The 16,814-nt window shown below is 43.6% G+C and overlaps 1 protein-coding gene across 1 annotated transcript in view; it reads right to left on the bottom strand.

Annotated features, from left to right (window-relative positions):
* LOC139322614 (connector enhancer of kinase suppressor of ras 2-like) overlaps positions 1-16,814 on the bottom strand; it is a 403,989-nt gene that overhangs the window by 194,336 nt on the left and 192,839 nt on the right. The window contains exons 4-5 of the mRNA XM_070951763.1: positions 9,238-9,440; positions 1,824-1,911 (exon numbers count right to left, since the gene is read on the bottom strand). Coding sequence (XP_070807864.1) covers positions 1,824-1,911; positions 9,238-9,440 — 291 coding nt within the window. The remainder of the gene's footprint in view (positions 1-1,823; positions 1,912-9,237; positions 9,441-16,814) is intronic.

The following is a 16,814-nucleotide window of genomic DNA, read 5'->3' as shown; positions in this document are numbered from 1 at the left end:
CACTTAGACTTATATACCGCTTCACAGTGCTTTACAGCCCTCTCTAAGCGGTTTACAGAGTCAGCATATTGCCCCCCAACAATCTGGGTCCTCATTTTACCCACCTCGGAAGGATGGAAGGCTGAGTCAACTTTGAGCCAGTCAAGATCGAACTGCTGGCAGTGGGCAGAATTAGCCCAATACTGCAATCTAACCACTTGCAAGGAAGGAAAGGGGAGGGGAGGGGAGGGGAGGGGAGGGGAGGGAGGGAGGAAGGAAGGAAGGAAGGAAGAAAGGAAGGAAGGAAGGAAGCAAGGCTCAGTCAACCTTGAGCCAGTCAGGATCGAACTGCTGGCAGTGGGCAGAATTAGCCTGCAATACTGCATTCTCACCACTGTATGCCACCACTAGTTAGAAAGATCATTTTCAACCAATTGAAATGAGCTCTTTCGAATTTAGTGGTCAGGTTCGAAACAGAGCTTTTTTTTAAAAAAAAAAAAAATACAAGCATTTCAGAATCCCAATGCTGTACATTTCTACATATTAAAAACCTGAAGTGAAAAAAATAGAATGATTGGAATAACAAATGATTGGAATTAGTTTAAGATACCGTAGATGCGAGAAGATTTTTTTTTTTTCATCTGACAGCCGTGCCTGCAGTAGCTGTATAGAATCACCAAACATGTAATTATTAAGCAAAGTTGCACAGAAAAACGAATCTATTAAAGTGTTTGTCAGTTGCATGGGGAAAAAAATGAGTACTTTTTTCATGTTTAAGAAAGAAAGAAAAAACCCAGAAAAGTTGGATGGAAGAGATTTATGATTACATAAATCCGGTCACAATTCAAGGTGTTGGTTATTACCTTTAAAGCCCTACATGGCTCAGGGCCAGGTTATCTTCGAGACCGCCTTCTACCGCATAGCTCCCAGCAACCGGTAAGATCCCACAGAGTTGGTCTCCTCCGGGTCCCGTCAGCTAAACAATGCCGGCTGGCGGGCCTGCGGGGGAGGGCCTTCTCTGTGGCTGCCCCAGCTCTCTGGAACCAGTTACCTCCTGAGGTCCGGACCATCCCCACCCTATTGGCCTTCCGAAAAGTTGTGAAGACCTGGCTTTTCCGGCAGGCCTGGGGCCGTTGATCTCGCTTTGCGATCTGGCGAGATCCGGCCATGAATGGTGTGAATGGGTTTTAATGTCTTTAATGTTTTTAATTTTTAAATGTTTTTTTTTTTATTTGATTTATATGCCGCCCTTCTCTGGAGACTCAGGGCGGCTTACAATGCGTTAAGCAATAGCCTTCATCCTTTTTGTATATTTATAAAAAGTCAGCTTATTGCCCCCACAACTGGGTCCTCAATTTACCTACCTTAGAAAGGATGGAAGGCTGAGTCAACCTTGAGCCTGGCGAGATTCGAACCTGCAGTAATTGCAGGCAGCTGGTCTTAATAACAGGGTGCTTTAGACCACTGTACTACCAAGGCTCTATTTATTAGGATTTTAAATGTATTGTGAGCTGCCCTGAGTCTTAGGAGAGGGGCGGCATATAAACTGAATTAAATTGAATTGAATTGAAAAATTGAATTGATTAAAGATGCATATGACTGTCTCTTCTGCCCATGAAAATGTTTTTCTCTGACCAGTCAATACACTTGATTAATTTACAAAAATTTGTAGACGATCTTTCAGGATAATTACCTTTTCTGGGTTGAGTCTAACCCGAATAGCTAACTGATCCTCCTTTCGTTCATTTAACATCAATTATCCTTAGAGAGAAATGAAACCTGCTTATTTTGCCACCATGGAAACAATTTAAAAGGGATTTAGAAGAAGAGAAATTTACTCTTACCTGTTGAACAATGGTAGTGAGTTCCAAGCAGAGCTGAACAATGTTATTTTTCAGCAGCGAGTATTCTGTCACACTGACAAATGGGGACCTATGGAAAAGAGAGAATTTTAACATCTGAGTTCATTTATCATTGATAATTCCCGTAATAAGACAAGCTTTATAAACAATTCATCCTAGTCAACAAACGGTGAAGAATGAACCTTGAAAACACAGATTTGTTCCACTCTGGTGGAGTGTCAATAGAAACATGTCAAAATCATCGTCACCAAGAAGTTGGTTAGAAAAAGCTCTTAAGTAGTTTCACCTTTGCCTTCTGCAATATTGCATCGAGAATAGGCCTGCACCCCAGGTGAAAATCAGCTGGATTGGATTCAGAAGATAAATTCTGTGGGTTCAGTTGCAAATCTTCGTAGCAGCCAGCCTAGGTTACAATATGAAGCCTTCTGCTACTGCTCCATGAGTGTGAGGGAGGGACTGAGTTAGTAGTGAGTTGCAAATTCCGTCGCTATCGGTTCGCTCGTGTGCAATGATTTTGTGCATGCACAGAAACCTCTGGGTGGGAGGGTGGAGCCTCCCATCACTGCTGCTACCGGTTTGCCTGATCCGGGATGAACCGGTAGCAACCCACCACTGGACTGAGTGGATAGATCTGTTATTTTATTGGTTGGTTTTTATCCCACCTTTAACAGATTAACAGAGTTGGAAGGGACCTTGTAGGTCATCTAGTCCAACACCCCCCCCAAGCAGGAGACCCTACACCATTTCTGACAAATGACAGTCCAGTCCCTTCTTGAAAGCTTCCAGTGATGAAGCTCCACAACATCTGAAGACAAGCTCTTCCATGGGTTGATTGTTCTCACTGTCAGAAAAGTTCTCCTTATTGCCAGGTTGAATCTCTCCTTGTTCAGTTTCCATCCATTATTCCTTGTTTGGCCTTTGGGTGCTTTGGAGAATAGCTTGAACCCCTCTTCTCTGTAGCATCCCCTCAAATATTGGCACACTGCTATCATGTCTCCCTTGGTTCTTCATTAGAAGTCACTAGGATTGACTAGGGTCTCCAACATCCCTTTCGACTGAACAGCAAATGTGGAATAAAACTGATTATTATTACCAAGGTGGGTTGGGCTGAGAGAGTGATTGGCTGAAAGTCATCCAATCAGCTTTCAAGTCCAAGGCAGGACTAGAATTTACATTCCTCTAAGTGATTGGCTCAAAGTCACCCAGCTGGCTTTCATGTCCACGGCAGGATTAGAACTCACAGTCTTCTGGTTTCTAGACCTCCCACTTTAACCGCTACACAAATGGGATCTTCCTATGTTAACTTCTCTTCCCGGAACCCTGCTGTTTGGTCAGTTATTTCAACTCTAGTGAAATATCCAGGACATCCTGGACATAAACTGTTTCAACTCCTACCCTCAAAACGATGCTGTAGAGCACTGCACACCAGAACAACTAGACACAAGAACAGTTTCTTCCCAAACGCCATCACTCTGCTTAACAAATAATTCCCTCAACACTGTCAAACTATTCACTAAGTCTGCACTACTATTAATCTTCTCATCTTCTCATCGTTCCCATCACCCATCTCTTCCCACTTATGACTGTTTGACTGTAACCTTGTTGCTGGTATCCTTACAATTTATAATGATATTGTTTCCTGATTGCTTATTTGTAACCTATGATTATCATTAAGTGTTGTACCTTATGATTCTTGATGGACGTATCTTTTATTTTATGTACACTTTATGTACACAACCGAAAGCATATGCACCAAGACAAATTCCTTGTGTGTCCAATCACACTTGACCAATAAAAATTCTATTCTATTCTATTCTATTCTATTCTATTCTATTCTATTCTATTCTATTCTATTCTACTCTATTCTACTCTATTCTACTCTATTCTACTCTACTCTACTCCTATTCTATTCTATTCTATTCTATTCTATTCTATTCTATTCTATTCTATTCTATTCTATTCTATTCTACTCTACTCTACTCTACTCTACTCTACTCTACTCTACTCTACTCTATTCTATTCTATTCTATATTAGAACTATGGCCTTATGAGCATTGTTTTGATTTTTTTTCCCCTTCAAATCACCAATTTTCGCCATTTTCTAAACTGTATCAATTATGATGATAATTGTTCTGCTTTCCAGGTGGAGGATATATAAGCTATCTTCAGAGGGGCAGTTGAGAACTCTTCCTTACCTAGGTTGGACTGCTGATATTGAGATATTTCCAGCACAACTGTCTACAATTCAATTAATCCAATTAATCAACTAAATTAGGCTAGTTCAATGAATTCAGTTGCAATCCTTCACTCTTAGGATTTCAGCTCACCTGGTAATGATAACATGGAAAGCACGCAGAGAACTTCCGTTTGATTCCAAGAACAAATCCTTAAAGACTAATGCAAGAATTTTTGGAAGGAATAGATAGGTACCAATGCTTACCATGAAAAACTGTTATTTCCCCCCCTTCAATTTAACAAATGGCAGCTCACCTTCCATGATCAATTGCAGCTTATCAACCCTCCTGAAGAGTAGATAAGATAGCTCTCAGCTGCTTCTGGGTAGCCCATAAATGTGACCACTTCAGGTTTGTCTGGATTTGCAGTTTCAAACTGGATGGTGCTAAAAATATCCGGTCCCGTTAATTTTTCTCTCAGCAATGCCACAGAGGAAAGGAGTAAAATCTCCCTTCCAGATGTTTTTCAGAAAATGCACGTCTGTTTTCTTCAATGGCCATCACTTACCTTCTTTTGCATTCTGTGGCTTAATCAAATCTAATTAGTTTATCCCAGATGGAAGATGGAAGAAGAGCCTTGGTGGTGCAGCAGACTAAGTGCTGTTAAAGTAGCACTTAGCTGCCAGCTGCCTGCAATTAGTGTGAGTTCAAATCTCACCAGGCTCAAGGTTGACTCAGCCTTCCATCCTTCCGAGGTAGGTAAATTGAGGACCCGGATTGTGGGGGCAATAAGATGACTTTGTAGAAACACCATTTATGGGGGGGCCAAAAGCCCTAATAAGCAGGTATATACAAAAGAATGAAGGCTATTGCTATAAGTGCATTGTAAGCCGCCCTGAGTCTTCGGAGGAGGGCGGCATATAAATTAAGTTAAGAGCCTTGGTAGTACAAGGGTTTAAGGCACCCTGTTATTAAGCTGCTTAAGACCAGCTGCCTGCAATTACTGCAGGGTTCGAATCTCTCCAAGGCTCAAGGTTGACTCAGCCTTCCATCCTTTCTAAGGTAGGTGAAATGAGGACCCAGTTTGTGGGGGCAATAAGCTGACTTTGTATAAAATATACAAAAGAATGAAGGCTATTGCTTAACTCATTGTAAGCCGCCCTGAGTCTCCGGAGAAGGGCGGCATATAAATCAAATTAAAAAAAAAATTGAACTAATAAATAAATAAATAAATAAATAAATAAATAAATAAATAAGGTGCAATGTATGGATAAGGGCTCACACTTTGATGCTCTTCCTCAAAATCTTCAAGTAATAGTTTAAGCAAACAGCAGAACAGGGTTGAAGAGACCTTGGAGGTCTTCTGGTCCAACCTCCTGCTCAAGCAGGAAATCCCATATCATTCCATATAAATGGTTGTCCAATCTGTTCTTGAAAACCTCCAGTGATGGAACAACCACAACTTCTGGAGATAAGTCATTCCACTGATTAATTGGTTTATGCAAATAGGAAAATGTCTTGAATTAACCAACCCAAAACTCCTGGTGACTGCCTGAACCCGTCCCTGCAGTTTTCTTGGCAAAACTTTTAAGCCATGGTTTGAAAAAAATAGAGCTGGAAGGGACCTTGGAGATCTTCTACTCCAGCCCCCTGCTCAAGCAGGAGAACCTATACCTGGAGTCAGCAACCTGTGGCTCAGAAGCCACATGTGGCTCTTTCATCCCTCTGCTGCGGCTCCCTGTCGCTCAAAATATGCGTCACAACTGCCAATGTGTGACACCTGCCGGCACATGATTTATTGAGCTTTTTGATTCCCAGTAAGCCAACCATGGATAAATCCAAGAAAAGTAAAGTTTCAGAAGAAAACAGAATGTTTAATTCAACTTTAAACATTCAAAGGAGCCTTGGTAGTACAGTGGTCTAAAGCACCCTTATTAAGACCAGCTGCCTGCAATTACTGCAGGGTTCGAATCTCGCCAGGCTCAAGGTTGACTCAGCCTTCCATCCTTTCTAAGGTAGGTAAATTGAGGACCCAGTCTGTGGGGGCAATAAGGTGATTTTGTATAAATATACAAAAGGATGAAGGTTATTGCTTAGCACATTGTAAGCCGTCCTGAGTCTCTGGAGAAGGGCGGCATATAAATCAAATAAAAAAAAATTACATATGCTAGTTTTGTGGCCGCTCAGGAAATAGTCAGGCACAGGAAGGGTTTTGTGGCTCCCGGTGTTTTCTTTTCTTTGGGAAACGGGTCTAAATGGCTCTTTGAGTGTTTAAGGTTGCCGACCCCTGACCTATACCATCTCAGACAAGGGACTGTCCAGTCTCTTCTTGAAAACATCCAGTGATGGAGCACTCACGATTTCTGGTGGCAAGCTGTTCCGCTGGTTAATTGTCCTCACTGTTAGGAAGTTTCTCCTAAATTCCAGGTTGCTTCTCTCTTGGATTAGTTTCCAACCATTATTTCTTCTTTGTCTTGCTTTCTCCTTCTTAGGGCTGAGACAATTCTCCCAGCTAGCTTTCTGCCTAAGACAGGACCAGAACTCACTGTCTCCCGGTTGCTAGCCTGACCCCTTAACATCCCACCCCCCAAACTGACTGTCTAATGAGCTATTAGCAATTTAAATTCTGACTTATAAATAGCTATCCACTTCTAATTATACAACTGCTGCATAGGATTGGAATTGTGATTGGAAAGTAAATCATCACCATCATCATTTTTCAGAGAGAACTATGCATGCAAAAGATGTCAAATTCAATCCATAACATTTCGAGTTAAGGTTGGAACAATTCCAACTTCAAACCCTGGAGAATTGCCAACAATAGTATTAGAGTCAGGAACTGTGTTCCCAAAAGTTGATAATTTCCAAAAATGTGAACTTCAAATCCCAGAATGTTAAGCAATGGACAGCCTGGCTGGGTCTATATCAGAGGTGAAATCCAGCAGGTTCTGACAGGTTCTGGAGAACCGGTAGCGGAAATTTTCAGTAGTTTGGAGATCTGGCAATTGCCACCTCTGGCTGGTCCCAGAGTGGGCTGGGAATGGAGATTTTGCAGTATCCTTCCCCTGGAGTGGGGAGGGAATGGAGGTTTTGCAGTATCCTTTTCCTGGAGTGGGGAGGGAATGGAGGTTTTGCAGTATCCTTCCCCTGGAGTGGGGAGGGAATGGAGGTTTTGTAGTATCCTTTCCCTGGAGTGGGGAGGGAATGGAGATTTTGCAGTATCCTTCCCCTGCCACGCCCACCAAGTCACATCATGTTCACCAAGCCGCGGCCACAGAACCGGTAGTAAAAAAAATTGAATTTCACCACTGGTCCACATAGTTGGGAACTCATAGTTGGGAATAACAGAATAACAGAGTTGAAAGGAACCCTTGAGATCTTCTAGTCCAACCCCCTGCTCAAGCAGGAGACCCCATATCTTTTCAGACAAGTAGCTGTCCAATATCTTCTTAAAAACTCCCAGAGATGGAGCACCCACAACTTCTGAAGGCATCCCACTGATTAATTGTTCTGTCAGGAAATTTCTCCTTATTTCTAGGTTGCTTCTCTCCTTGATTAGTTTCTAATCATTGTTTCTTGTCTTTCCTTTGGAGAGTAGCTTGACCCCCTCTTCTCTGTGGCAGCCCCTCAAATATTGGAATCCTGCTATCATGTCACCCCTAATCCTTCTGTTTTTTATACAATATGAAGTGTGTGTGTGTGTGTGTGTGTGTGTGTGTGTGCAAAGTCTGTTATGTGTGGAGGAATTATTGATGAAGATGATGGTGGAATTTGCAGAGATGGCTAAATTAGCTTCTTTGATTGGAGAAAAAAACAGTTATCTACAGATGCATTTAGAAACAGATGCATTTAGGAACTGTGCTTTTGATGATTAGAAAAAATAAATAAATACTCCAGATAATAGTAAAGAGGGCATTCTTTTGTAATCATAGATTAAGAGATAATGTTGTAATTATACTTATTTATTAGATTTTATCCCTCTTTATTACTTTAGAAGTAACTCAAGATGGCAAACATCACTAATACTCCTTCCTCCTCCTATTTTCCGTATAATATCTACCCCAAATAATTAGTGAGTTGGGGAGAGAGAGAAGGAGGGAGGGATGGAGAGGGAGGAAGGGAGGGAGGGGGGAGAGAGAAAGAGATCATAGATGAAAAGGTAATTTTGTAATTATACTTATTTATTCGATTCCTTCCTCCTCATATTTTCCCTATAATATCTACCCCAAGTAACTAGTGAGTTGGGGAGAGAGAGGGATGGAGGGAGAGGGAGAGAGAGAGGGAGGGAGAGAGAGGGGGGGAGAGAAAGGGAGGGGGAGGGAGGGGGAGAGATAGAGGGAGAGAGAGGGAGGGAGAGAGAGGGAGAGAGAGAGAGAAGGAGGGAGGGAGAGGTAGAGGGGGAGAGGGAGGGAGGGGAGAGAGAGAAAGAGATCATAGATGAAGAGGTAATTTTGTAATTATACTTATTTATTAGATTTTATTACTTTAGAAGTAACTCAAGATGGCAAACATCACTAATACTCCTTCCTCCTATTTTCCCTATAATACCTACCACAAATAACTAGTGAGTTGGGGAGAGAGAAAGGGAGAGGGAGAGAGAGGAAGGGGGAGAGAGAGGGGGGAGGGAAAAAGGGAGGGAGAGGGAGGGAGGGAGAGGGGGAGGGAGATAGAAAGGGAGAGAGGGGGAGGGAGAGAGAGAGGGAGGGAGAGAGAGGGGGAGGGAGAGAGAAAGGGAGAGGGAGGGAGGGAGAGAGAGAGGGGGAGGGAGAGAGGGAGGGAGAGAGAGGGAGGGAGGGAGAGAGAGAGGGAGATTGGCCTAAAGTCACTCAGCTGGCATTCATGCTTAAAGTGGGACTAGAACTCCCAGTCTCCTGCAAAGGAAATTGGAAGTTCCTCCTGCCTATGTCTTTTTATTTTTTCTTTCTGTATTTCCCATTTTTTCTTTCTTCTTCCTTTATTTACTGCCTTTGCTCTTATCACTTTGTGTTTCTCTTTATGTTCTTTGTCAAACTTTAAATTAACATTTATGAAAGAAAAGTACAAGATTTCAAATCTAGCCCCCCAACTCCAAAAGGGCAGCTCTTTCTAACATCCAAATACTAAAAAAAAAAAATATCCACCAGTCGTGAACGAAATTGCCAAAGGGCAAATGGAATGCTGAAGACAGAAGCATTTGTTCCTTAAAAAAATAAAAAAAATAAACAGTATTCAAACTCAATTACCTGTCTAACCAGGCAAGCAAATTTTTGGCAGCACCGATCAAGTCAACGACGGAGGTAAGGAAATCATTTGGCAATCTTCGGGAGGCTCGTCCATCATAATGACCGCTCCTTCTTCTACCTGTGATGAAGTTTTGAAGATTTTTGGCAGATGCATTCAGCTTGTGGGAAAGCGTTCTCAAATTTTCAGTCTCCAAGCCATAGTTCTAAAAGCAAGAGAAAAATTGGACACATTAAATAAGAAAAAGGAAAAGAAAAAGAAAAAGAAAAAAGGAAGGGGAAGGAAGGAAGGAAGGAAGGAAGGAAGGAAGGAAGGAAAAAACCCACTTCAGATAAGTTGACCCAGCTTTCATTTTGCACCAATTTCAAGCCACAAAAATACCCAATGCATTTTAAATATATAGGTAGGTCTTCCTTGTCTTATGACCACAATCGAACTCAACATTTCTGTTGCTGGGCCAGGCAGTTGTTAAACGAGCTTTGCCCCATTTTACAACCTTTTTTTTTGCCACAGTTGTTAAATGAATCGTGTGGCTGTTAAATGAATCTGGCTCCCGCCTTTGTTTGGAAACAACTGAGTTATTTTAGTAAATTTAAGTTTTGTATAGACTTTGTGTGTGCTGTGTTCTTTGGGGTCTGTAGCTGGGGCAGAACAATGACTACTATTTTGAAATCACCCAGGAGCAAAATACAGGACACAGAGGTTTGTTTTACAAACAGTGATTTATATACAAGAATTCTATATACAGACATACAAGTGGTAGGCACATACCAGGCAAGCAATCATTCTTCAACTCTACACGGAGAACTACAATGCAGATACATGAGGAGAGAGAGAGAGATGCCCTCTAATGGCCTCCCTTATATAGACAACTTCTTAAAGGGCATGACTGCTGACTCATCCTCAGTCTTGAAGGGGTGGTCAGCTTTAAATCACCATTACCCTGACACATTGCACGTGTGTGTGGATGGCACACACAAGCGAGTAAATTGCTGTGTTTTATGACATCGCACGCACTCACATTTTCGGGGCCGGGCAAATCGGTTGCTATGACATTTTATTAATCCAGCATATGAACTGTTCTGTTTAAATTTGCCACAACAGTTGCTACAGCTAGTGATTTATGGCTTATTGATGTTGGTTTCCAGTCATTGACTTAAGAAAAGGGATAAGTAAAACCGAGCCGAGGTGACGCAGTGGTTAGAGTGCTGTACTGCAGCTACTTCAACTGACTGCTATTTCAGCAGATCAGCAGATCAAATATCACCGGCTCAAGGTTGACTCAGCCTTCCATCCTTCCGAGGTGGATAAAATGAGGACCCGGTTTGTGGGGGCAATAAGCTGACTTTGTATAAAAAAGAACACTGCTTGGGGGGCCCCGAAAGCCCTACTAAGCAGGTATATACAAAAGTATGAAGGCTATTGCTTAATGCATTGTAAGCCCCCCTGAGTCTCCGGAGAAGGGCAGCATATATAAATCGAACTAATGAATGAATGAATGAATGAATGAATAAATAAATAAATAAATAAATAAATAAATAAATAAATAAATAAATATTGGATGGATATCTATTTTGCAATTTCTCAGCCGCCTGCAAAATAGGTGCTCTTTCTAGTCTTTTGAGAGAAGTTTGAGAATTCCTCCTCAATTTCTTTTGTTGGTGATGTCACAGAGTGTATTACCTAGGGAAGAATAATTCAAAAGCTTGCGACTCACCATAAATATAAGCTACGGTTTGTACGTTTGGATGGGCAGTTCCCTAGGATTTGACAGAAAAATGACAGGATCAGCGATGCTAAGTCTCAATAAAGGAGAATGTTTGGAGCTCAGAGTTGAAATGAGGGTGCTCATTTGGTGCTCTCTGAGCTTGCTTGTTTTCTTGCAGATGTTTCATTACTCAAACTAAGTAACATCACCTGTGCTAGAGAGGAGGGGGGAGGGGGAGAGGGGAGGGGAGAGATGGAGGAGGAGGAGGAGAAGGAGAAGGAGAAGGAGGAGGAGAGGAAGAGGAAGAGGAAGAAGAGGAGGAAGAGGAGGAGGAAGAGGAGGAGGAGGAGGACTGTGGGGTCCTTGGTGTTCTCTGAGTTTGGTAGTTTTCTTCCAGATGTTTCATAACCTAACTAGGGAAGAAGAAGGAGGAGGAGGAGGAGGAGGAGGAGGAGGAGGAGGAGGAGGAGGAGAAGAAGAAGAAGAAGAAGAAGAAGAAGAAGAAGAAGAAGAAGAAGAAGAAGAAGAAGAAGAAGAAGAAGAAGAAGAAGAAGAAGAAGAAGAAGAAGAAGAAGAAGAAGACGACTGTGGGGTCCTGAGCTTGCTTGTTTTCTTGCAGATGTTCCATTACCCAAACTAGGTATCACCATCAGTGCTAGTAATGGGTGTAGTTTGCTGTCAATTTATATTCTGGTGGCTTGCCTTGTCGGTAATGGTGGGGGAGGTCTTAGACTTAGAAATTCTTTGGTTGGGTTGTTTACTGTTGGCTTCTTTGACAGTTTCTTGATTGGGGTCTTGTTTACTTGATTGATGGTCTGATGTTAACCTTGGAGTTAATCTATGGTGATCTGGGTGTTGAGAGCTGGTTGGGGTATGTTTGTTTGTTTATTTGTTCTCTTTTTGACTGCTGATTTTCTCTTTTGCATAGTCTGTAGATGTTGTTAATGTCTATGCTGGCTTTTATTGATGGCTAATTTGTCAAAGTTTGTCAAAGGCTTCCAGAAATTCCCTGGTGTTTTTGGACTTGGCTTGGTCTAGGATGGTCATATTTCCCAATTGAAACTAGGGTTAAGCCTCTCTACATTTTGTGAAATTAAACAATGTCCATCATGTCTTCTGGCTGCTACAGTAGTGGCCAAAATTGTGGAAACCTTTTGGGAAAAGTGTATTTTTGAGGTTTGATGGCTAATAATATCACTTTTTTTTTTTTGGAGTTTCAAGATAATCCTATTCCACTGCTGGAATGGCCTGGGAATGGCCCAGACCTTAACCCAATTGAAAATCTATGGAGCCGACTAAAGAAACTTGTTAGTCAGAAGCAACCCAGCAATAAAACCCAGTTAATGGAAGCCATCATTCAATGGCTCACAATGGTTTCACATTATAACATTATAACAGCTGCAGAACTAAAAGACTTGGTTCACTCCATGGGAAGATGTTGTAAGGTGGTAATTCATGGTAAAGGTTACCCAACTAAGGATTAGCTAAGGATCATTTTTGTATATGTCATTTTTTCTATGGTGATAATTTTTGTACAGTATATCTCATTTTTTCTACATGTTTCACTTTTCTTCTGTATACTGTAACTGCTATTATAGGAGCAAATCCTTCATAAAAGTTATTGCATTACGTTCTTGATTAAATTATCTTTCCATTGATATATAATTTTATGGTACTACTCCAAAAAAAAAAAAGTGGTGTTATTAGCTAGTTTTAGAAAATACACTTTCCCCAAAAGGTTTCCACAATTCTGGCCACTACTGTAGTTGCTGTTCGTGGATGCATTCTGCCAGCCTTCCACCTGTTTCTCCTGCTGCTAAGTCTGCTGCGATAGAAAATATTGTTGCGAGAGCTCTTTCTCCAAAGAGGGAAAGGTGTTGGTTGTTTCCCGCGCTGAGAAGGTAGCACATCGGACAGGAAGCGGGAGACCGTAGGGGAAATTGTTATCTGTTGCTATGTTTTTATTTCCCCCTTCGCTTCTCAGACAAACACGAGGCGACTGCGAGATCCTTTTACAAAACATGGGAAAATGTTAAGTGTCTTTCTGTGTCACTGCAAACAGAAACAGGGAGGGGAATTTAAAAAGCCACTGTGTCAAAAGGCAACAGTGCTGTGGGAATCAAGCTGAATCAGAAGGCTACCTTAAAACCCACAAATGCGACAATACTATTTGCAGTTCTGCTGTAAAATAAGGCCAGCCATCTTATCAGTGGTGAGTTCCTCCCGGTTCCTCCCGGTTCCGCTGAGCTGGTAGTGGTGACGATATGACGTCGCCAAACCGGTTCTGCTCCCTGCCCCCACCCCCCCACATAATGTTTACCTTTTATTTGGCCCCACCCCCAATCTATTGCTGCCTCCTGAGTCCCAGCTGATCGGCTAGAGGGGAAAAAACTGTTTAAACTCTTGCCGCGGGGCTTCAAAGAGCCACCCTATGGCTGATCAGTGGTAAAAGGCAGTTTAGTGGTAGACCGGTACCTCCAAAAACAAATGAGTAGAACGGTGCCTGCAAAAATAAATGGGTAGACCAGTGCCTGCAAAAATACATGAGTAGACCGGTACAGGGGAGGAGACAGGGGCAGGTCTTGAGAATATTATCTGGGAGGAGTTTGATCCTGTGGCTCCCAAGGATGTGGACAGGGTTCTGGGTAGGATTAGTGCCGCCACATGTTTATTGGACCCGTGTCCCTCCTGGTTGGTACTGGCCTCCTGGGAGGTTACACGAGGCTGGCTCCAGGGGATTATAACTGCTTCTCTGGGTGAGGGTGACTTTCCCGCCGCCTTGAAAGAGGCGGTGGTGAGGCCCCTCCTCAAGAAGCCTTCCCTGGACCCGGCTGAATTAGCTAACTACCGTCCGGTCTCCAACCTTCGTTTTGTGGCGAAGGTTGTTGAGAGTGTGGTGGCATGACAACTGCCCGGGCACCTGGATGAAGCTATCTATCTAGACCCGTGCCAGTCGGGCTTCAGGCAGGGGCACAGCACAGAAACGGCATTGGTCGCGTTGGTGGATGATCTCTGGAGGGCTCGGGACAGGGGTTGCTCCTCTGTCCTAGTCCTATTAGATCTCTCAGCGGCTTTTGATTACCATCGACCATGGTATCATGCTGCGGCGGTTGAGAGGGTTAGGAATAGGGGGCACCGTTCTGCGGTGGTTCTCCTCCTTCCTCTCTGACCGCTCGCAGTTCGTGTTGGCAGGGGGGCAGAGGTCGACCTCGAGGCGTCTTGCATGGGGAGTGCCACAAGGGTTGGTCCTCTCGCCCCTTCTGTTCAACATTTATGTGAAGCCGCTGGGTGAGATCATCTGTGGTTTTGGGGTGAAGTGTCATCTGTACGCTGATGATACTCAGCTGTACATCTCCACCCCAGACCACCCCAACGATGCCCTTGATGTGATGTCTCGCTGCCTGGAGGCCGTGCGGGTCTGGATGGGGAGGAACAGGCTCAGACTCAACCCGTCCAAGACCAAGTGGCTGTGGCTGCCGGCGTCCCGATATAGTCAGCAGGTGCCATCGCTGACTATTGGGGGTGAATCTTTGCCCCCCACAGAGAGAGCTCGCAATCTGGGTGTCCTCCTGGACGCACGGCTGTCTTTAGAAGAGCATATGACGGCCGTGGCCAGGGGGGCCTTTTATCAGGTTCGCCTGATCCGCCAGTTGCAGCCCTTTCTGGACCGGGACGCCTTGCGCACGGTCACTCATGCCCTTGTCACCTCCCGGCTGGACTATTGTAATGGTCTCTACATGGGGCTCCCCTTGAAGAGCACTCGGAGGCTCCAACTGGTCCAGAATGCGGCCGTGCGGGTGGTTATGGGCGCAACTCGTTGTGCCCACGTGACACCCCTCCTGCGTGAGCTGCACTGGCTCCCAGTGGTCTTCCGGGTGCAATTCAAGGTTTGGTTACCACCTTTAAAGCGCTCCATGGCATAGGACCCGGGTACCTTCGAGACCGTTTTCTGCCACCAATAGCCTCCCACCGACCAGTCCACTCCCACAGAGAGGGTCTCCTCAGGGTGCCATCAGCCAAGTTATGTCAGCTGGCGACACCCAGGGGGAGGGCCTTCTCTGTGGGAGCCCCAGCCCTGTGGAATGAACTGCCCCCGGAAATTTGTAAGATATCTGACCTCCGGGTGTTTCGCTGCGCATTGAAGACCCTGTTGTTCCGCCAGGCCGGACTATCAATACAATAGTTTTAAATTGGGGTATTTAAATTTATTGGGGTTTTAAATTTCAGCCATTTATTTAATTATTTTAAATTTTATATCATTGTTCTGTTTGTGTTTTTAAATAGGCTGTACACCGCCCTGAGTCCTTCGGGAGAAGGGCGGTATAGAAATAAAATTATTATTATTATTATTATTATTATTATTATTATTATTATTATTATTATTATTATTATTATTATTATTATTATTATTATTGCTCTGCAAGCAGTTAACAGCCTGGTAGACCAGTACCTCTGCTAAATCCTAAAGAATTGTCACATGACCATCAAGCCACACCCACAAAATAAGCCACGCCCACAGAACCGGTAGTAAAAAATTTTAGAACCCACCCCTGGATCTTATGGTGTTTTATTTTGATGTGTCTTGTTGAGTCTCTGGCTTATAATAAAGTCATCCATCCATCCACCCACCCACCCACTATCCGTTCACTGATCTATTGTAGATGTTTCTCTAAAAGATTCCTCTGGTGTTTTCCTATTGTAGCCAATCATAGAGCTTCATTACAACTGCCTGGTATCTAATTTATTGATACTAGTCAGCGGTGGGTTTCTAATATTCTTACCACCCGTTTGCCGCGTGTGCGCACGCTTGCTTGGAGTGCATGCACGCCTTCCAAGCATGTGCACAGCCTCAAAAACATTGCCTAAATAGGACGTCATAGAGCCAGGGTGGCAATCTCCGCCCGAACCGGTACGAACCAGCTGAATACCTCTGATACTAGCCAATTGATTTGTCTGTGTTCTGGTCATTTCTATCACATCTCAGTCCTCTAAGTAAATAACAGAATTAACAGAGAGTTGGAGTTCTTCTAGTCCAAACCCCTGCACAAGCTCAAGCCGGAGACTCTATACCAGGGGTCAGCAACCTGCGGCTCTGGAGCCGCATGTGGCTCTTTCGCCCCTCTGCTGTGGCTCCCTGTCACTCAGAATATGCGTCACAACTGCCAATGTGCGACACCCGCCGGCACACGATTTATTGACTTTTCAACCCCCGGTGGGCCAAGTTTCAGAAGAAAACAGAACGTTTAATTCGACTACATATGCTCGTGTCAGCGTCCCAGCACTGACATATATAAAGAGGGGAGAAGCTTGAACTTTTGCCTACTAAATCCCTTTGAAGATTCTGTCTCCTCGGAAGATGGGAGAGGGGGGAGACATTCCTGTGATCTGACGAAGAAGAGATCAGGAAAGTGACTTGGAAGATAGCCAATAAGAAGCAGAGAATTGGGGATTGGAAAGGGAGGGATTGGGGGGCAAAGGTCAGTACTGACCGCGAAAGAGCCAGGATCAGATCGCTGTGCTCAAATAAAGAGAAAATTTCCTTAAAGATCGGCAGTTTGGAAATTCATTTATTTTGAGATAGCATCGAAACCTGACAGCTAGTTTTATGGCTGTTCAAGAAATAGTCAGGCACGAGAAGGGTTTTGTGGCTCCCGGTGTTTTCTTTTCTGTGGAAAATGGCTTCAAATGGCTCTTTGAGTGTTTAAGGTTGCAGACCCCTGCCCTATACTATTTCAGACAAACGGTTGCCCAATCTCTTCTTAAAAACCTCCAGTGTTGGAGCACCAATTTCTGGCAACAAGCCATTCCACAAGTTAATTGTTCTAGGTTTCAGGAAATTTCTCCTTAGTTCTAGGTTGTTTCTCTCCTTGA

Source organism: Pituophis catenifer, unplaced genomic scaffold, assembly GCF_029215685.1.
Source record: "Pituophis catenifer annectens isolate HBS135680 unplaced genomic scaffold, rPitCat1.0.hap2 SCAF_11, whole genome shotgun sequence".
Taxonomy (NCBI): Eukaryota; Metazoa; Chordata; class Lepidosauria; order Squamata; family Colubridae; genus Pituophis; species Pituophis catenifer.
The sequence above is the reverse complement of the archived record's forward strand: the minus strand, read 5'-3'. Positions and strand labels throughout refer to the sequence as shown.